The 22,428-nt window shown below is 32.0% G+C and overlaps 1 protein-coding gene across 27 annotated transcripts in view; it reads left to right on the top strand.

The window, feature by feature from the left end:
• The window catches only part of LOC130666588 (plasma membrane calcium-transporting ATPase 2), a 94,990-nt gene that overhangs the window by 2,885 nt on the left and 69,677 nt on the right, over window positions 1-22,428 (top strand). For 5 of the 27 annotated variants that reach the window (XM_057467722.1, XM_057467714.1, XM_057467723.1 and 2 more), the window contains exons 3-17: window positions 28-2,078; window positions 2,144-2,314; window positions 2,401-2,529; window positions 2,649-2,904; window positions 4,207-4,366; window positions 4,510-4,713; window positions 4,808-5,041; window positions 5,202-5,297; window positions 5,487-5,734; window positions 5,883-6,144; window positions 6,212-6,616; window positions 6,687-6,859; window positions 7,874-11,297; window positions 12,018-12,220; window positions 12,449-12,618. In XM_057467722.1, the coding sequence (XP_057323705.1) occupies window positions 28-2,078; window positions 2,144-2,314; window positions 2,401-2,529; window positions 2,649-2,904; window positions 4,207-4,366; window positions 4,510-4,713; window positions 4,808-5,041; window positions 5,202-5,297; window positions 5,487-5,734; window positions 5,883-6,144; window positions 6,212-6,616; window positions 6,687-6,859; window positions 7,874-8,010 (4,526 nt within the window). In that variant the 3' untranslated portion in view covers window positions 8,011-11,297; window positions 12,018-12,220; window positions 12,449-12,618. Of the gene's footprint in view, window positions 1-27; window positions 2,079-2,143; window positions 2,315-2,400; window positions 2,530-2,648; window positions 2,905-4,206; window positions 4,367-4,509; window positions 4,714-4,807; window positions 5,042-5,201; window positions 5,298-5,486; window positions 5,735-5,882; window positions 6,145-6,211; window positions 6,617-6,686; window positions 6,860-7,873; window positions 11,298-11,995; window positions 12,305-12,448; window positions 12,619-22,428 lie in introns of those variants that run through there. The other 22 variants (XM_057467735.1, XM_057467736.1, XM_057467727.1 and 19 more) reach the window with 17 other exon arrangements.

Raw genomic sequence — 22,428 nt, 5'->3', positions numbered from 1 at the left:
AATTAATTAATTAATTAATTATTTTAGGTATTATCTACGATGGCAAAGAACGGATTATGGAAGATGCTAAAATGATAACAGAAACACCACATGGACATGTTGCTAACGTTAATAATTCAACATCGAAAATATTTGTGACATATAGACGTGCTAGTAAAAAAATGCCTTGCAATTCACTTGTTGTTACGGACGTATGCGTGATATTAACAAATAAAGGAGAAACGGCACCGCAGGCATTCTGTACAATAAACAAAAATTTAAATAAAGGTATGTTAGGAAGTGATGTTTTTTTGTGTTACAAAAAATCAATGAACAGAGCTAATTTGATATCATTTAAACCCTCGATACTGTACAAATATCCCATGACGGATTACAATAGCTTTGGATTTCCGAATTCAGTCGCTATGTTTTGTTTGCCAATGGGCGCTACCATTGAGTGTTGGCCGAAAGTTGCCTGTAAACCCAAACCGGTATTTTCTACATTCGTACTGACTGTCGCTGATGCTGCTCAAAAGATATACGGCTCGGCGATAACCTTCTACGAAGAAGTGATACCTGATTTTCTGATTAATACGAAACACAACAACGAACACAATAATGACTTAGATTCTAAAATAAATAATACAAATGCGAGCATTATTGAGGCCGACGAAAGTATAACAGACAAGCCGTTGGTTAAAATAAAAGTCTTTAAAAAATTTGGTGTCCTAAAGAAATTAACTCTAGGGCAATTAGAAAAACTGCAGTACACTGATCCAGAGTTGCAGTCACTGAACATCAGTAAATCGATATGTATACTGTCTCACTGGCCATTTTTTGATACCTTTGAAAAATTTTTAGGTTTTTTACACAATATGGTTAATGATAAACCTCAGAGTATACCGATCGAAAAATATATATCATATTTTTTGTGTGATATACCTTTTCCAAGTCCTCAGAGACCGAGGATACTTGTCCAGTTGAGCAGCACAGATCGTCTGATACTGACCCAACCCGAAGACTTGGCATTGCCACGTTCTGGCGCGAGTTTCCGACAGCTGCTCGTTAATCTGGGTCCTGAAAATTGTATGCTGATACTGTTACTGATACTGACGGAGCAAAAAATACTAGTGCACTCATTGAGACCTGATGTACTGACATCAGTAAGTGAAGCCATCGCTATGATACTGTTTCCATTTAAATGGCAGTGTCCGTACATACCACTGTGCCCGCTGGGATTGGCGGAGGTCCTGCATGCCCCGTTGCCATTTCTCATTGGCGTTGACTCGCGTTTTTTTGACCTGTACGATCCACCCTCTGACGTAAACTGCGTCAACTTGGACACCAATAATATTGTGCTCTGTGAAGACAAACGTCATTTGAACATCAAGTTGCTGCCGAAGAAACCAGCGAGGCTCCTGAAGAATGACTTGGAGCGGATCTCGTTGAAGTTAAGCAGCCAGGGTAAGTTTCACTCGCAACGTGAGAAACCAGATGAAGACTTCAGTGTCGACAAAGAATTTCAACAAAAGCGTAAGGAACAAGGACTGGAATTAGAAATTCAAGACTCATTTTTACATTTCATGGCTCTAATTCTCAAAGGATATCGCAGTTATTTATTACCAATAACTAAAGCGCCAACTGTTGGCTCAACTGATCCTACTAGTCTGTTTAATATCCAAGCGTTCTTGCGTAGTCGTGACAAAGCTCACGCAAAATTTTACAGTATGCTCGTGAGAACGCAAATGTTTATACGGTTTATTGAAGAACGCAGCTTTGTTTCTGATATGGATATGGCGGGATTAGCATTCTTCGACGAGTGTACTGAGCGAGTTGAAGAGGAAAACGTCACGTTTTTGGAATTAGACGAGTCTCAGCACAGCGAGCGAACAGTATTTATACCACCCCCAGATCCAGGGCCTAATCAGCAGCCAGTTGTTTATAAAACTTTTAAATTAAATCCGGATTTAATGAGGCCGCAGAAAAATTTTAGCAATAAAAATCCGGCATTGAGTGCTTTCGGTGTTACACCTGGTAGTCCAATGGCTCGTCGGACTAAACACGAGATTAAAGTCGCTCAGAGAATGGCTCGTAAACAAGTAAGTGCTGCAATAACTTTTAATTATGGACATTATTGTATTTATTTTTGAATATTATTATTTAGGCGGCACTTCCTGAGCGATGGGGCAGATGTTTATTGGGTACGTGCAATAGTCTTTGGTTCTTACATTTACCAGCGATGCTGCAAGTATCCAGTCAACCGGCTGCTATCCTCCATCAAGCTTACGAGCTGCTCGTTAAAATGCAAAAGTTACGGCTGGACCCCATGGAGGAAGTAAGCTCTGACATTTAACTACTCATGTTTTTATTTCCCTCTTATTAATATTTGTATATAAATATCTATGTATTATATTACTCTAGGTGTGTTATAGAGCAATGATGCAACTCTGCGGTGTCTATGGTCAACCAGTACTGGCAGTTAAATTGTTATTTCACATGAAACGCAGCGGCGTGCAACCTAATGCACTCACATACGGGTTTTATAATAAGGTAATGAAAAATAGTTTAATGTTTTGTGTAATTTATTATTCAAATAATAATAATGTAGAGGATTACGGAGGTTATTATTGTGTTTATGAGGTTTTTTAATGGAGTTATTTCGTAAACAGGCTGTCCTTGAAGCCACCTGGCCGTCAGATATGACCAACTCGAGCCAACTAATGTGGAATAAACTGCGAAATGTTATCGTGGGCGCAGCTTTATTTAAACGGGCTGGTAAAAAAAGTGCAAGACGACGGCTGGGCTCTAATCCGGAAGTTATTGGTATTGAAGGATTAAAAATACAGGGAATGGATCATTTGGCTACGTCGAGATCTAGTCTTGATAGTTCTCATTCTCATGATCCTGAAACTGTTAATAATGACAGTAAGTTTTTTTTTAATAAAAACTACTTGAGGTTTTTTATGCAAGCCATTGAAAATTTACAATTTTTCTCGTCAATGAAAAAAAAATAATTACAAATTGCCTGGAGGGGAGGGAGGGGGGCAAAAAACCACCATTGCTACCCTGGCAAAATCCAAACTAAACTCATTGATATCTTCTCTGAGGATAACCGTGTTCTAGGAATAAAAGATACCTTTATTCTTGAGTCCTTAAATTATCATTGTAGCAATTGTAAACTTTTGTATGAGAATAACAAAGGAAAAACTACAAACAGAAGTATAATTACCCAAAGTTAACAAATCCATAACTTTCAAAAACTCTTATATTGTCGCAATAAAACACTTTAATGAACTACCAGTTGCGCTAAAAACGATACAGAATAATAATATCAAAATATTAGGCAAAAGCTAAAAAATTGGTTGACAACTACTAAAGTACCCGCGGATAATAAGGCATGTCGGGTAATAAGGCCTAAATGACAGAAATGATATTTAAAATAACCGCCTCCACTAAAGGCTACTCTAGTAGAAGGGTCTTGCATAGAGATGCTACGACAAGTTGATAGAGTCCCGATACTACGTTCCCTGTCTTCTATATTTCATCATCCGTCATATGATGTCTTAGCGCAGAAGAAATCATACAAAACAATCTAGTCTTCTGACTCTTAAAAAGGATACTGATAGTTTTAAGTGCTGTTGAGCAAAGCAATCTAGTCTTCTGTCTTTATAAAAGTATTGTTGCTAAATTTAAGTGATGATTCATCTCAAATACCAATTTTATTAAGTATAATTAAACTATTCCAGTTTGATTAACCCGTAGGCCTTATTATCCTACCATAGTAAAATAAGGCCTATTCGTATGGTTTTTGTAAAAGTTTGATTTTTTGTTCGTTTGTGGTATAAATTACCATTACTTCATTATATTTTATAGCTAATGTATTAAAATAAAGATTTATGATACATTTCGATAATTAAATGCAATATTTTCGATTCTACTCAAAATTTCCCTTAGCTAGGCCTTATTACCCGCCGGTACCTTACACCTACTTTGATTATATTTCTTAATTTCTCACTCTTTACTTTTCTTTTCTTAAATGTATAAATTGAATGACTTGGATTAAGCTTCATTTTATGTATAAATTAATTGCCAGGCCTATGGCAAGTGTACGTGCCTCTATAGGTACATACTTATGTATCATGTATTTATATGTGTTATGTTTGTATGTAAATATTGTATATCCTGGTAATAATAATAAATAAAAAAAATAAATAAATTTTTTTTTAGTGGCATCAAAAGGTAGCTCAGTTCCCGATTTACCGGGTCTAGGTTTTATGGACATGAAGATCAAGTCGAAATTCCTACGGCAAGATAGTATTGTCAAAGACGTTGGAATGATTTGTGCAACACAGCCTGAAGTGCTCGATGATTCACCAACTGACTCGAGGTAAATATTTATGATAACAAAATTTATTTAAAAAAAAAAAATAAAATTCTTATCGCTTATCGTTCTGGTATTTGTAGTTTATCACTAGTAGATAGTAGTAATTAACTACATATTTTATTAATTGACATTCAAATGATAAACAGGTCAACAGACACGCCGGAATCACCTCTAAAAAGCCCAGTAAGAACTCCGGTGACGGAAAATGATCCACTGGGAGCTTTGGTAAATGACGAGACTCCGATAGTATCTCCGTCTGAGGAAAACGACTCCAATTGCTCAACAAGTACATTGACTGTCGTCAATAACACACTTGGGGAGAGACCCGGCGGGCCCGTTCTATTTAGGAGGTAAATAAAATTTACCTTTAAGTAAATATCGATCGGGACATCTAATGAATTGAGAATAATCCCGATCTTTTCTTGTATCTGATGATATTTTTAGTAGTAACGCAAATACTATACCTCGGAGCGCGACATTTCATCAAGCAGTCGACGAGACGGGTCCAGCAGTCAGCAGTCAATTGCAGCGAAGCGAGACTATGCCTCACTCGGTTGCTCAGCAGGGTGAGCAAGAACGAGAACGTGATCGATTGGAGATCAGTAGCCTTTGGTCAAATAAAGACAGCGTCACGTCTAGTTTGTCAAGTTTAGGGTCAAGTCTTAAGCTAAGCTTCGGGTAAGCTTTTATATTTAATCCCCAATTCATTTTTTTTCATCAGCCAGCACATTTGCATTTAATAACTTTAGTACAAAGTAGTTTGCTTTTATTATTTTTTTTTATTTGCAATTTATGTTTGAGTTTTTTTTTTATTTTTTATCGCATGGTATTAATTTAGACGATACTCAACCGGAGGCCTGACATTTGGTAAAAATAAAGATTTAATTACATCAAATGTATTCATTGAATCACTCAGTCTCTCTAATTACATCAGGTATGTATTTTCATTGCATTTAATTTTTTTTTGCTAATTAGTTTGTGTGTAGATCATTTTACATCTAAAATATTGTGTGCTTATTAGTTTGTTGATAATTTTATTTTAATTTTAAACTTTGAACTCACGATAAATTATAAAAATTTATTTAATTTCACTCTTGACATTAATAATTTTTTTTTCTTTCAGTCCATCAAGTTTGACGGGTAAAAAATCAAATGAAATAATTCTCGGTGGGTTGAATAGTCTCAAGTCAGCAGCAACATCTGTCGCTAAAAAATTTGACGAAATAAAAGAAGCTATTTCGGCCACTAGCACACCAGTAAAACTGAAAGAACGTGATCAGCGGCTTGGTTACGGGTTGTCGCACGAGTCATTAGACTCATTGACAGATGGATCTCAGCAAGACCGTAATGAAATGTCAGCGAGAATGTCAGGTTTGTAATTTATTTGTTTAATTTATCGGTCGACTTTTAAATTTAAGTTAAAATTTTAAAAGAAAAAAAATAAAGTCCGCAATTTAAATTACTTATTGACGTATTTGATTCAATATCTTTTTTATTTTCTTATTTTTATCGTCTCCAGGGGATTCTGGTATGGAAGTTCTGGGTTCACTTTGTGAGCTCGCTGACTGCATGTACCCTAAAGGCTCGAGGGAGTTTGAGGACCGTTTAGCCGTCGAACTTGTTATCTCCAGTGCTAGTCGCTGTCATCACTGCCTGGCTATACTTTATGACGAAGAAATAATGGCCGGTTGGCAGCCAGAAGATTCTAATTTAAATACTGTCTGTCAGTTTTGCGATAAAGCCACCGTACCGCTTCTTACAGTGACTATTCTTGATTACCGGTATGTCATATATTTTTAAAAATATTAATTACTGTTGTAATTATCAAATATTACTTGTTATTTTTAGATGCAATGAGGGCGAGAAAATAAATGATCCGTTAACGGGTGCGCTGATTGAGTTGATGGAGCAACCGCGCGAATTACCCGAGCCTATTACTGTGCCCTATTTAAATCCACTGGTACTACGTAAAGAATTGGAAAATGTACTGAGTCAAGAAGGCGACACATGTCTTACTAAGCACAGATTTATTCAAGAGCACCCTATTGTCTACTGGAATTTAATATGGTACTTTGAGAGAATAAATCTCAATAGCCATCTACCAGAGTTGTGGCTCAATAATGACAACATTAAAGATTTACCAACAAACTCGAGCTTAGTCGGGGTAAGAACCATGTGGGACAACGAAAAACTTCATATGAATCGTCTGCCTATGTATTTACAGTGGAAACAAAATTTACAAGAAGAACGATCGTACGTTGATTTATTACGTCATGGATTTTTTAAGTTATAAAATTTATTGAGTTTTTTTGTGGGGTTTCAGGCTGATGCAGAACGTAATAACAAACGTCCGTCATAATAACTTGACAGAACCAATTAAAAGAGTGGCCTTAGAGAGAAGTAAAGCTGAAGTTAAAGAACAACCACCGTTTTCTATTTATAGAGATATTTTGTTTTTGGCTTTTACTGCACTAGGAAGAACAAATATTGATCAAGGTTATTATTTTTATTTTAAATATTACACCATAAAAAATTGGAGTGATTATGGATTTTATTTACATTTCAATTCCCTTGGAGTTTCGGAGTTTTTATAAAAGCATGAGTGTGAATGTAGCAGACATCAGACAAATTTAAAATTATTAATTAATAGAGTAAGGACCAGTTTTTCAAACCGAGTTTATTTTTAATCAGGATTTTAATTATTATTGCTGGTATATCTTTATATTATTAATGTATAGATATACTAGCAATAAAATAAAAACCTGGATAAAAATAAACCCGGTTTGAAAAACTGGTCCTAAATAATTAATAAAATAAAATTTAAAAAAATGCGCATGTCAAAAATTTTCAAATTAATAAGTGCATTTTTTATAAATATTTTTTTTTAATTGTTTATAATTTTAAATTTGTCCGATGTCTGCTACATTCATGAGTGTGAATGTAGCAGACATCAGAGAAATTTTTAATTATTAATAAATGAGTAAATAATCAATAAAATTAAATTTAAAAAATTTGTAATTAGTAAGTGCATTTTTTTTTAAATTATTTATCCTATTTATTTATAATTTTAAATTTGTCTGATGTCTGCTACTTTCGTGAGTATGAATGTAGCAGACATCAGACAAATTCAAAATTATTAATGGAGGAAATAATAAATAAAATAAAATTTGAAAAAAATGCGCATTTAAAAAATTTTCAAATTAATAAGTGCATTTTTTATAAATATTTTTTTTTTAATTATTTATAATTTTAAATTTGTTTGATGACTGCTACATTCACACTCATAAAAAATCACTCAGCGAAGTGATCTGGATTTTATTTAAATCTGCATTCACTCCGGTTCTAACTTTCAGTATTAAAATAAACTCCCCTTCGGAGTAAATTTCACTCCAATATTGAATAAATAAACATTTACCCGCTTCGTAATCACTCCGGATTTAATTCAAAAATTTTTTTACAGTAATAGTAAATTTGAATTAAAATTCATTATTTATTTGTTTATTTATCTAGGAGTTTTTGATCGTCAGTATTCAGCTGCCTTGGAAAATTTGACAGATAACGAAGAAAAATTATTACACAGCACTGATGCGGCACCGTCACCAATGACATTGTACTGTAGACATTATTTTAAACAGTTGAGTGTATAATAAAATTCCCGAACGTAAGATAATAACATTAGAAAGAGAGAGATTGAGCGAGAGCGTTAGAGAGCAATGAATGTATTTTTATTTTTTAAAAAAAATATGTCGACGTAAGTGACGATAAAACGACGGATATTGTTATATATTTATGGCGTAAGTGTTTCATTTTATTATTATTTTTTTTTTCTTCTGTTTTTAAACATCAATACAGAAATTATTTTCTGGCGTGACAAATAATCACTCGTAGATTATAAATAATAATAATTATTAGTTATTAGTTTTAATAATAATATTAAATAATTAAGTATTAGTTTACGTGCAATAGGAACAAAAATTTTATCAATTGTACGAATATATAAGTATATATTTATATATATATTTTTTATTCGATTGATGTTGGTTGGTATTGTCTGTTTTTTTTTTTTCCCACTCTCTGTATTTAAATTTATTTGTTTTTACATTCACCGCTCGTTGTACGTAATGTGTTGTCACGAAAAAAAAAGTTAAATAAAATATGGGGAACAGGGTAATAGAATTGATTTAAAATTTAAAACAGTAGTGATGGTGCCATCATCTTTAGCATCAACATAAACACTCAATGTCATTGAGTTTAACTCTAAACCCTGTGTAATTTTTATTTTTCCGCTTAAATATTTTATTTACTTAACAATAAAATAACGCTAACAATATAACTTTATATTAAAAATTGTAATATGTATAAAAAAACAAAAAAAAATAAGTGATCAACGTGTAAATATCCGTTTTATTATTTTTTTAAAATTATATTACATATTTTATTTTATCCAGCGTTATTGTATTTTAATATGATCCTGAAGTTCCAAGAGAATTAACAATTTTTGGATTTTTTTTTGACTAATGAATTACAAAAAAAAAAAAACTAAAAATATGCCCGTGTAGAAAATTGAAAAAACTACACGTGAAATTTTTTTTTTTATAATTTATTGACTAAATCTTGAAAATTAGACGTTGGCTAACTTCAGTATCATGTATTTTAATATGATCCTGAAGTTCGAAGACAATTAAAAAATTTTTGATTTTTTTTTCGACAAATTAATTGCACAAAAAAAAAAAAAACTAAAAATATGCACATATGTAGAAAATTAAAAAAAACTACAAGTGCAATTTTTTTTAATATTTTTTTTTTTCATATTTTATCGATTAAATTCCGAAAAATATCAGACGTCGGCTAACTTCTGTATGAAATTTTAATGAAACGGAAGTTCGAATACAATTAAAAAATTTTAGATTTTTTTTTTGACCAAATGAATTACGAAAAAAGAAAAAAAACTAAAAGTATGCACGTGTAGAAAATTAAAAAAACTACAAGTGCAATTTTTTAAAATGTTTTTTTTTTTCATAATTCATCGACTAAATTCAAAAAGTTATCAGACGTCCGCTAACTTCAGTATGAAATTTGTGATACTGAAGTTAGCAGACGTCTAATAATTTGTGGATTTCATTTTAGACAGTAAATTATAAAACAAAAATTTGAAAAAATTGTACTTGTAGTTTTTAAAATTCTCTACATGTGCATTTTTTTAGTTTTTTTTTTTTTCTAATCCGGTAAAAAAACAATCCAAAAATTTCCGATTGTCTGTTAACTTCTGGATCATCAATTTTACGATTCTGAAGTTAGCCGTCGTCTGATAAGTTTTTGAATTTATTCAATAAAATATGAATAAAAAAATTGCACTTGTAGTTTTTAAAATTTCCTACATGCGCTCATTTTTATTTATTTATTTTTTTTCGTAGGTCTGTTAAAAAAAATCCAAAAATTGTTAATTGTCTGCTGACTTCAGGATCATGATATTTAAACGATGTATGATTTAGTGATTAAACATAATTAAAAATTGTATTATAAAACAACTATTTTATTATACTTATCACGTGATATATTATGCATTAAGTAATTTCTTATATGAATTTTTACGTGAGCAATGGAATTTAAACCAACACACTGGAAATTAAAATTATAATAACTACGATTACTATTATTATTATTATTATTATTGTGACTACAAGAACAACGGCAACAATAACAACTACTATTATTATATTATATTGTATAGATGTGTAAAAAAAAATTAAAAGTTACCACATTTAAAATTTAATCGCTAAAATCATCGGTCTCGCGGGACATTACAATCGTACATGCACTCATTATTGTGTCAAGGCTATACAGAGTATGGGATAATAAAAATGCAGTTGCGGTATATTTTATATAAAAACCTAAAATTCGTTGCTTGTTTAAATTTTATTGTTTCTATTAATTACTATTTCCATGTGTGTTCCCTAAAAAAAAAATCTGTCAATTAAATTTACTACTATTTATAAAAATACGGCTTTAAATTTTTATTGCTCATTAATTGATATTTAATTAACGTTGGCTTAAACTAAACGCCTTTTATTTTCGTATAAATTACGAAACAGTTAAAATTTAATTGACAAACGTTTTTAAAACATTCCTCGAGTTAATCTTTCCAAGACACTAATTATTTATTTTTTCTTTTTTATTTTTATTATAATGCCGAAAGACCTTTAATCGTCGCCTCCACCTACCAAGTATTAAGTATTTATTTATACTTATATATATTTATAACATATATATATAGTACCTGGGTCATTTAAATGAGTAATTGACGTCACAGATAATTATCTTAACATGAAATGTGTCGGAAAAGAAAAATGAAAAGCTTGATGCTATGCTTTCTCGGTCGTCGCTGCTATTACATAATAACTAAGCCTATATATATATATATATACATATATTTATATATATATATATGCGCGCGTGGATTAGCTCAAGCTGTCGTGCGTGAAATCCGGGTCGAGGTGGGATTTCGTCGATATGAAGATCCGTAAACGTACTAAGTGTAGAAATAGAAATTTTGTCAGCTAAATTTGTCTAATTTTATTTTTCAAAAATTTTCGAAAAAAAAAAATTTTTTTTGAAAAAAAATAAAAAATAAAAATGATTTATTTAAAAAAAATAAACCATATAAATAAATAAATAAAACTAAAAATCTGTCAATTCAAATTTTCCCGCGGCGCATAAAAATAAACTCCCGCGGCGCATTCAAATAATTATCTATAAAAAAATGATGCGCGCGCAGGTTCGCTCGGCCAATGAGAAGTGAAGTTAGTAGCTCAGGAATGTCTCCATCTTCGTCTTACTTTTATCTTTATACCGTCAGTGACGTCGACTGTAGTTCGTCGGTGTTGGTTGTGTCAGTATCTATTCTCAATGAGGAGAGAGCGCACCAGGCAAGAGGGTGAGTGCGGACCGGGTTGTTCGTGGCGGTGATTGTATTAACACACTTTGGGGCTGGTTAAAACAACAACTTAACACCGTCGTCCCGCGTGTTGTGTTTTACGCGCATTATTTAACTCTGCGCGTTATTCCTTTACTTTTATCGTTTATCTTTTTTTTAAATTTCATTTTCACATTTTTCAAATAATAATAATAATAATAATAACAATAGTAATAATAATAATAATAATAGTAATCAAGATGATTTGTAACAACGCGCGCTAACGGTGACGGTGGTGGCTGCTGGAAATTGGGATAGTCTAGTATTTTAAGTAAAAACTCATTTCATTATATATTTATATTTATATATATATACATATGTATAAATGTATGTATATATTTATTAAGTTAAATTTTCCCGGGTTACAAAGTTGATGATTTAAAAAAATTCAAATTAAATTTAAAATTTAAAAAACAAGACCACGACACAGGTCATGTGTGTTGTGTGTGTGTGAGTGTGTGTGCTCTAAAGTCTGACTGCCGGTGATTTGGCAGTGTGCAACATCGAATTGTGGTATTTGTCAGGGCAGCCAAGTGCTGATAGTAACAACTAATTATTATTGCTATTATTATTATTACTATTATTTAATTTAAGTGTAATATTATTTATTGTTATTATTATTATTATTTTAAATATTACTGATAATTAACACAAGTTATTTAATTGCAATAAAATCGTTAGTGAACTTTTACGTGACGGGATAAAAAAAGGTGGCAATTAAAATCGTGGATATAATTATTTAAAAAATACCTCAGGAAAAGTGGGCGAGGGCGTGCGTGACCGGGTTTAGATCGTTACAGGGGTGGAAAAAGTATAAATATTATTATTAATCATTTTTTTTTTTAATATTTAACTAGACTGATGACGACACGTCATTGCTGATGGTACAAAAAATTTAAATACTTATGGATTTTTTAAATTTTAAAATCTGATTAATTTTATTAAAAGACCGCTCCGTTTTAAATTCTGTGAGATTTATATATATATATATATATATATATATACATATATATACACATATATGTGCGTATGTATGTATGTGTAAAAATATGTACATACATGTATATGTATGTGTGCATGTATATATATATATAAATATTTAAATATATCAGAGCTCTCAACTCAGGTCGTGTGCGTGTCCATGTGTGCAAGTGTGTAGTTTGATATATTTTTATTTTATAATTTGACACGCCTGAAAACGGCGCAAGGAACGCCAACGGCGACGACAACGGCGGCCAACCAAAGTAAGACCGATTTAACATCAGCGCCTGGACATCCTATCGTAAGTTATTACTATTTGAATATAAAAAACACATAATTAATTAATTCATTAATTATTTAAACCATATGGATGCCATTTTTTAATTCAAATTTATCTGGGACTGATGACAGTCTCACTGGAGCGGGTCAGAGTTAGACAGTCGCGATTCTGAATTCTGACAGACCAACAAGAGTCGGTATTGCAGCTCATAAAATACATATATATCAAAATACAGTTTTATTTGTGTCTAGTCTACATGGAGTTAAAATATAATCATATCGTTTTACGGTTATGTATATATCGCGGATATTCGCATGCGCGGGAATCCCCACTGACTCCACCTATTCCGTCGACCTACACCCGACTTTATACTGCTGGTTTTTATTCTCTAGCTGCTGCTACTGCTGATGATGATGATGATAATCCTGGTAGTGCTGGTACTGATGTTGATGTTGATGTTGATGTTGATGCTGGTGCCAGTACTGATAGAAAAATACCTGCTGCTGCTTCTGCACCCAACTAACTCCAAACTCTGCCTGCCTTACCCCGAGTGCCCTCACTTCTGCCAGGCTATACCAGCAACCCGGCTAGTAGCTAGTTCCCGTTTTGCTCTGTGCTTATCCCGATCAATACCACGACCACCACGCTAAGTGATGTGTGTCCTTTGCTTTTACAATCAAACAGCCAGCTAGTTTTTTACTCCATTCATTTTACTCTAAATCTATATATTTTTATATAAATTTATAGGTAATTAAGTAGATTAGTTTTGATGGGAGGACAACCAAGATGTGATACAAATCCACGAGCTGATGTCTCTTTTCTCGCTGTCTCCAATAGAGTTGATGATGGAGTAAAATGCACAGTACTGTCGCCGACCGCATTCAATTGCGTCTAGAGTCTAGAGTGTATTCTACTTGTACAGTATTGTGTTACGTTGCAGCAGCATCAGCATCAGCAGTAGTACCAGCAGATCGTGTCGCCAGTAACTATTTTATCGGAATACGATGTGAAGTTGAGTGTATGGACGATGAGAGAATGAAGAAGAGAATGGAGAGGGCCAAAGAGCACTCTCTGCACTCCTCTATCCTCTCCATATCCACTACAATTCTATATACATATACCATATACATACGTACTATCATACCACACACTCTCGAGTTTGACCTCTGTAAAAAAATTGCCCGACCGTCTGGCGTTATGATAACCAACACGCGACTTAACTTCCAAGAAACTATTTCGTGAACTCGAGTTATTATTCTATGAGCTTTTTATTTTATTATTACTTATATTACATATTTTTTAAAAAAACTTTCACTTTATGGTATTTGTGTCGAAGCTTATTTAGATTTTTGAATATAGTTTTGAATATCCGTTTGTCGGAGTAGAAAGAAAATTTTTTAAAGATCAGTTGTTGTTTATGTACACAAATTAACCGACCAATGGATTTTCGAATTGGAGTATTTTATTTTTAGAGAGAGATATTTTAAATTATCTGGATGGTTAAGGTTGTCGATATATCGTGTGCCCTTTGCCGCTGAAAATAAAGTGGCGGTAAGCAAACACCGGCATACTGGTGGTATGAGCGTATGTGTACTGTGGCAATGTGTGCAGTCATGTGTTAGTAGTAAGCTGACGTCGATTCAGCCTCGTGTGCAGTCTGCATCAAACGAATATTCGCGCTCTACTCACAAAACCAGCCCCCACCCACTATTGCCCGTTCATTTATTGTCGTTTCTTTCCAACAGTACTTCCACACACATTCCACTTCATATACATAAAGTCTGAACGAGTCATAGAGATAAAGACTGTATGAGAAAGAAAAACATACATTTATATATATATATATATATATATATATATATAAATGGTGGGCGTGTCTGGTGAAATCAATTTCTTTCGAAAATCCGTCGAGCATGAGCAGTCCGCGAGGTAAACGTTTGATGCACACAGATCACTTTAATCTTTATTCTATATATTTTGAATTTTATATTTTTATATATAAATATATATCTGTCTGTACTCAATACATAAAACTCCTGGTTATTCGCGTACGCGCTCTATCATCAGTCGCGTACTAGACTTCAAGATATTTTACTATTACGAGTATCCCACTATAAACTATAAATATGCGCATGTATATATATTTATATATATAAATATATAAGCCCGCGAGTGTACTCGTGGCTACTTGTCGGTTCTTCTTATTCTTACATTTAATCCGCGGAGATGCGAAGATAGCAGGTGAAGGAAAAATCTTGTCATATATATGTATATATATATATGTATTTTATATAATTATCAACCGTAGGAGAAAACTATTTATTATCTATGCATAAGTATATTTATTTACATGAATATAAATACATAAATTCAGATAGCAAGTAACGTTGCAATATCTACAGTTTACTGTTATGTACATATATTAATATATGTTATTCTTATACTTGTCTATAATGTATTAAATTAAACGACAGGTCAAATCGCTATCCTCTACTCGCTGTACTCTACACTGACTCTTTACGCTTCCATTACGTATTATCGTACATTAAAATCGATAATTGTCGATAGTAAAGTTTAAATACAATAAGAAATATAGGAAAAAATATATAGATAGATATATAAAAGAAATAAAAAAAATGAGTGAACGAAGAAACGGGTCAGAAATACCTTCGTTACGGGAATAGTTCGCCGTGACCGTTAAAAACCGATCGATTTTACCGACAAATTATTAAACGACGATCATACATGTACATATATATATATATATATATACCTCGAACGCGATGGAGTTGGTGGTACGCGATTATGCCACCCGCAGGCACACACGGCAAGGTCGTGCAGTCAATTCCTCTCATCCCTCCACACTTTAATTCTCTTGTTTTTACTCCACTCTCCTCTTATTTTTTATATCCGCACTCACGTCTTGCCCCGCGGATCTGCGGATTATTCTCAATACCGCTCGTCAGTACTCATCTAAGCTCGCGCTTTTACTTTTTTTGTTACCCGCTTTCTCGTTTCTTTACTTCTATTTTAATGTGCACTTGTAACGTTTTTATTTACTATTTTTTTTTTATTTTTCCGCAATACAATTCGCGACGCATTCAATGAGCGGGAAAGCCACTCGGAAAATTAAATGCACCCGATTATTTATATCTGAGTAGAATACATTTTTTTTCCAAGGTCGTGCACTACCAGAATAAATACATATATAAACTACATATACTTGTCAATCGAGGTTTTCGTGTTCTCATATATCCTAGTAAGCTTAGCTGCTGGTGGTTAGTTGGAGCTTTCAATTGAGAATGACGGGGGTATGCTTTTGTGAATGAAAATTCAACAGAAAGTGAAACTCAAAGGGGACCACTTACTGTACTGAAAATTTTTAAAGTCCCGTTAAAACTAACGCGCTCTTTTTCAATTCATCATTAACACAAATATATATATAAACATATAAAAGTATGTAAATATAGGGTTGATGAGATTATGTCTATATATATATTTATATTAATAGACATATATATTGCCGATGATAGTTAATTTATTATACACTTGGATAAATTTTATTTATCATCCTGTTTATTTATCTCTTTATTGCTCGTACACTTGATTTACTATCAGATTTATGATGAAATTAAAGACCCAAATAAAAAATAATTTATTTACAAATATGTATACAAGTAACTATAATTAAAAATCTTGAGAGTTTAATACAAGTGCGTATAAATATGTTACTTTGTAGCAGGGGATTATTGTTATTGTAAATATATATATAATATACTATATTATATATTTATTTTCCACGGCATATTGGATTTCTATCGTGCTGTTCTAATTAGCTGTTGCCCCTTTGCGCCCCATTTCCGAGGTCAACCAGCTTGAAAATAGAATAAAAAAATTTTTATCACGGTCGATGTTGACGAAGGATAAGTCATATTCATAAATAATATTTTTTTTACTTTTTTTTTCGATCCTCTTCCGGGTTTTAAAACTTTTTTTTTCTCAACTCGAACACCCGCGGTCGCGATTAATTTTAAAAATAAAAATAAAACAAACTGTCCAACAAATTCAAAGTTTGTGACACGGATAAATTATAAAAGGTGTCCAAGTACTTGAACTATCAATAAAAAAAAAAAAAAGGATAATCTACTGCACTTAACTTTATTTAATAAAGTTAATTTAAAAGTTGTTTTTATAATCTGATAAATATTATTTATTTAAAAGCAATGAAAAAGTTTAGCAGTAATAGTGCGATGATTAACTCAAGTAACTTTAGTTTCAGAGGATAGTTCTGGTCTCAGTGTCTCAGTACTCGATTCACAGAGACAAGTATTAAATAAGTGAGTAAAGAGATTGAGAAAATTATTGAAAGTGGGAGAAGGGGGGGAGGGAGAGACTGAAAGTACTGTTGAGGATCTGGAAAAGTTTTTGGTCCCTGGGTCACCTTTGAAGGCCATCGTTGTTTGCCTTCTCGTTGTCCTTCGACGTCGCGTTTATTCACATTTTTTTTTCGCGTCTTGTCTGGTCGAGTGGACAAAAAATCGCGATAAGTATGCCCTCAAATATCCTACAAGGTAACATATTATTCGAAGGATTAATAATTACAATAATAATGGTGGTGATTTTTATGAAAGCGCGTGAGGCCAAACAAGGTGAGGAAATAAATTTCAAAGAGTCTGGATCGATGTATATTCTTTCGTCCAAGTTAAAATGGATGTAGGTCAGAGGTTCGCGAGGAAAGAGGTCGCGAACCGCTAAAATCCTTACACGATTCGTCAAATATGGCCGCTGATTCCTTATATTTATTTTCGATTGTATGCTAGTAAAAAATATTCCTCGAATTAATTTATTATTCAAATAAATAAAACCAAATAGACAATAGATACTAGAGTAATAACTTATTAAATGATTAGTACCGACTAAAAGCAGTAGCCTTCAGTATGACGTCAAAATAATCGATAGATCGTAATAAAAATAAGCCGTTGGATCGCAGTGAGAAATAGTGCACCCGTTAACAGATAAAATACCAAAGTGTACTAGCTCATGGTTTTAAAAAGTTTATAAATAATAATAATGACGATAACGATAAGAAAAATAATAAAAGGAAAATAATCTAGAGGATGCTTTTGTAAAATTAAATGAAAGGGATCGAGTTGAGTGCGATGAGTAAAAAACCGCGCCCCTGACCCGTAATAATATATATATATTTATATATATGAACAGCTTACATCATGACAGATGGATGGATAGATAAATGTGGATATAAATGGAGATGGGCAACAAGAGTGGAAATGTGAAAGACTTAACGCGGGGGAGTCAGGTCACATGGGCGAGGCATACTCCAGCCTACAACTTTAGCTAAAACTCTATTCACTCTTTATTATATTTATATATATTATATCCCTTTTATAGACAATATGATATAATATTTTAGTGTTACCCTATACGTTCTCACTGCTCACGTGAGTGTAAAATAATATCATACGAGAGGCTTAAATTCAATGCGATAAGTAATTTAGTATCTGAATATACCATTACTCGAGTTTATATTTATTTATTTATTTATTTATAGATGCATTAGTTAATAAATATTTTTTTAGTATTATCACTTGTAACCAAACGCGATCCTGCCGATCGATCAGCGTGATTTAAAAGTTACGGACGTCGTCGAGAGAACCATCGCCACGTGCGCGCTTTCAGGGCTTGATATATATTTGTACGTCTATATATATACATATGTATGTATGTATGTATGAACATAGATGTGTATATATCTGTGTATAGATATACTGGATGGTAGATTTGTAGGTACATGCGCATTAATGTGCCGGCTATCGAGCGAGAGCTAATTATGGAAATATCAACATCGCGAAGTCTCTCGGACTGCGAACGTAAATGCCGAGCAAATGGAAAGTGGCTTTTCTACTGTACAGTTGAATAAGACTTTACAACTTTTCACATTTTTTTTCGGTCATACTTGGCTTTTTTTCTTGTCTTATTTCATACAAGAATTTTTTATTAAACTTTTTTTCCTGTTCTACTTCTAAATTTAGTGATCTTGAGTACGAGTGATAAGAGAGAGGGAGGGAGAGAAAGTAGACTTTATTTATTTATTTTTTTAGATGACGTATAGATATATATATAAATATAAATATATAGATAGATGGATTGTCAAGTTTGTTGTATTTTATTATATCCCAGAGCATTTAGGGTAAGATAATGGGATTTCATTTGTCGTTGGTACTCCATTGGTACTCTAATATATAAAAGCATCCCCTAGGGATTGATATCTATCGGTAACGGTAACGGTGACGAATTCAATGACGTCAGACTAGCTGCTGCAGTGTAAGAGCGTGCGCCGATTCCGGTCCCTCATCCCCGCTACTGAATTCCGTGCCGACTATTACGTCATAGTTTAATCTGCGCGCGCACATGTAGGGTCACCGCAGAATAAATATATATGTCAAATTAAACCGTTCCTTTTTTTTTTTTTATCATCTTTTTTCAAAAGCGTATAAATTTTATCATTTTTATTATTTTTTCACTTTAGTTTTACGAGGTTTTTATGCAACCGAGTGTGTATTACGGTTACGTAGAGCTCCGGGATACAGAGGAAGTATAAAAAAAAAAAAAATAAAATACAAATGTAAGGTGATTGGTACATTTATGATGAAGATGATTTTACAGGAAATAACTTTAGCTCTGCAAACAATGCTCGGGTAATAAAAATTCAAAGATATATATAAATTTTTATACGATACGAGTAAGCTTGGAGATAAGAAACGCGAGAAGTGATCCATAATGAATAAGCTGAGAGAATTCATAGGATAGGGAAATGAAATACAGATATATTTAATATTGAATAACTTTTTCATTTTCTCTTATATATATTTTTTTCTATACTTTTTTTAATAGAGATATAAGATTCAAATGTACAATGAAGATGTTATTTAAGTATTTTATTGTATACTGTCAGCAAGTGAAATCAATAATAAGATTTGGTCTCGTCGGCCGAGTGCTCTAGTTCTACCCCTCGATTGTTGAATCAACGATCCAATCATCTCGCTGCCAATGGACCAAACAAGAAATCACCCCCTCGAGCTTTTGATAATTTTTTATTTTTTTTTTTCTTGCTACTCGACTTTTTTTGTCTGTGTCTGCGTCTCTACGGAGTATTCCACCCGGCGGCGTGCAACTTAAGTTTACATTCTTCATGTTACTCTGATGGCAAACATGAGGTGGATGTGGTTCGATGCCATGGCGCCGACACTCTCCACCCTCGTCATCTTCGTCTTGTTAGACTTGATAGTCGTCCTAGATAGTGGGTTACGTTGCGTTACGTATAAGAATCCACCCTCCTCTTATTTTTATTATTATCTTTATACTTCTCATCAGCTCAATCCCGCACTTTACTCTAGTCTACTCTACCGAATATTATAAATTACGTCATGTAAACTAGCAAAGTTGAGAAAAAAAAACAAGCAAACTGTTTTGCTCTACAAAATCGATTACTGTGGGGGCGGGAAAAACATTATGATACTCCAATACATACATTTATACATACATTTCATTATTTTTTATGAGATGCTTTATTTAATGCATTTTTTATTTTAGTTATTGCGGTAGATATTTTTTATGCGAATGATTTTTTTTAAAAACTGGGATTTTAATTATTTCTAGTAATGTGTAGTGCAATGTAATGAGTATTCAGTACTAAAGTGTATGGCTGTCTTATCACGAAAGTACGTAATCGCTTATGTGTACTCGTTAATTTTTTTTATCTCTCATTCACCCCAATTCTTTTTCGCTTTTGTCGATGAGAGGATTAGCGGACACGAACACACACGGAGGCTCTATAAATGTAGAACAAGGCCGTAAAATATCTGATCGAGACTCAATCACGGTTTTAAATTATTTTATTGTCTTGACACTCTAATTTTTAATTGTCAATTAACTAGTTTTTTTTCTGTACTCAATAAAAAATATTTACTGGAGAATAAAAAATAAAATCGACAATTTTTTTTTTACTACACATGGGAGTACTTCAAGTGAAAATTTTTCATTGGCAATTCTATTATTATTTTATCCAGATATTGTGTACGGGTTTAATAGTAATTGAACTGTTATATTTATTTTTAAATAATTATTTGTAAATTATATAGAATTCCGTGTAGATAAAAAAAAATTTTTTTCAATTTTAAAACTTTGTTAATTTTCGAGGCATTGACCTGATGATTCTGGTGATTCGAATTGAAATGATGTCATATGAGTAGTTTTCTATAATTAATGTCTATAAATATATGATTATAATAATTAATATTGTTATTATTATTATTATTAAATGATACTAAAGTTAACGTGAGTGTGAATGTAGCAGACCAGACACCAGACAAATTTAAAATTATTAATAAACAGAGTAAATAATTAATAATTAAATTAAAAAAAAAATACACTCTAAAACCAAGTGTGTAGTCGAAATTAACAAACTTGTCGAATAACATTGAAACGCCATAAGCAATCTATAGATTTTTAACACACCGTGAAACGTGTTTTAAGTGACTAAAAAAACTATAGTTTTATTCATGGCCTTAAACACAAAACACACTTAATATGTGTTAAAGTAATACACTTGTAACACACTTGGTTTTAGAGTGTGCGCATTTAAAAAATTTTGAAATTAATAAGTGCATTTTTTAAAAATTATTTACTCTATTTATTTGTAATTTTAAATTTGTCTGATATCTGTTACATTCACACTCATAAGTTAACTGACGTCTAATAATTTTTGAATTTTTTTCAAAACAATAAATTATAAAAAAAAAAAAAGTTTTAAAAAAATTGCACCTGTAGTTTTTAAAATTTTCTACATGTGCATATTTTTAGTTTTTTTCTACACAAAATAATAATAAATTATAATAATAATATGACGACAAAAACGCATGCGTTGAAATACAATTGTTTGTAATGGCAATGATTGTATGATTAGAAAGTATGTATATATATTTTATATAGTAGTTATCGTCGAGGTCGTAACGTCATTGATTTAACGATGAACCTGATGGTATTTATTTTCTCTTTTAATTATTTCATTCGGTTGCTGAACAGAAAAAAAAATCAACCGCGAAATTTGAATTTGAACTATAATTTGAAATTATTTTGTGTCACGTCCATACTATGACAATTATTAAATATATATATATATATATATATATATATATATATATATATATATATATATATATATATATATATATATATATATATATATATATATATATATATAATTTTTAAAAAAACCTGACACTATTAAATCGACTGAGCAATCGATTTGTTTCATATGAAGCCAATGGCGTCATTATGCAGTAAGAGAATAAACCCTGTCTCGATTACATGGTGTTGACGCACATGTACACGACACGATCCCGTAAGGAAGTAATACCAGCAAGTCTCCTGTCACTCATAATGGAACTCGAACATACCGCACATCACATCACATCACATATTAATTCTTAGTCTTGTGCTCGCTTCCATTTAATACGTGACGTCATTTATATGACAAACACACCGCGGTGCCATTCTAGTATATACTCACCACTCGATATAAGTCTGAGTTAATTCAATTTTATTATCATCATCATCATTATTATTATTGTATCATCCAGTGAATGATTTCATACAATTGTTAATAAATATATATATATATATTTATCTCTCATCATTCATTCCAATAAATATTATTGCAATGATTAATAATTATTTCATTTTTTAAAATTATATTGACATTAATTTATAAGAATTTTGACATATTTTATGAATACTAAAATATTTTATCAC

This window comes from Microplitis mediator, chromosome 4 (assembly GCF_029852145.1).
Source record: "Microplitis mediator isolate UGA2020A chromosome 4, iyMicMedi2.1, whole genome shotgun sequence".
Classification (NCBI taxonomy): domain Eukaryota; kingdom Metazoa; phylum Arthropoda; class Insecta; order Hymenoptera; family Braconidae; genus Microplitis; species Microplitis mediator.
Note: the sequence above shows the minus strand (reverse complement) of the source record. Positions and strands in the feature narration are given on the sequence as shown.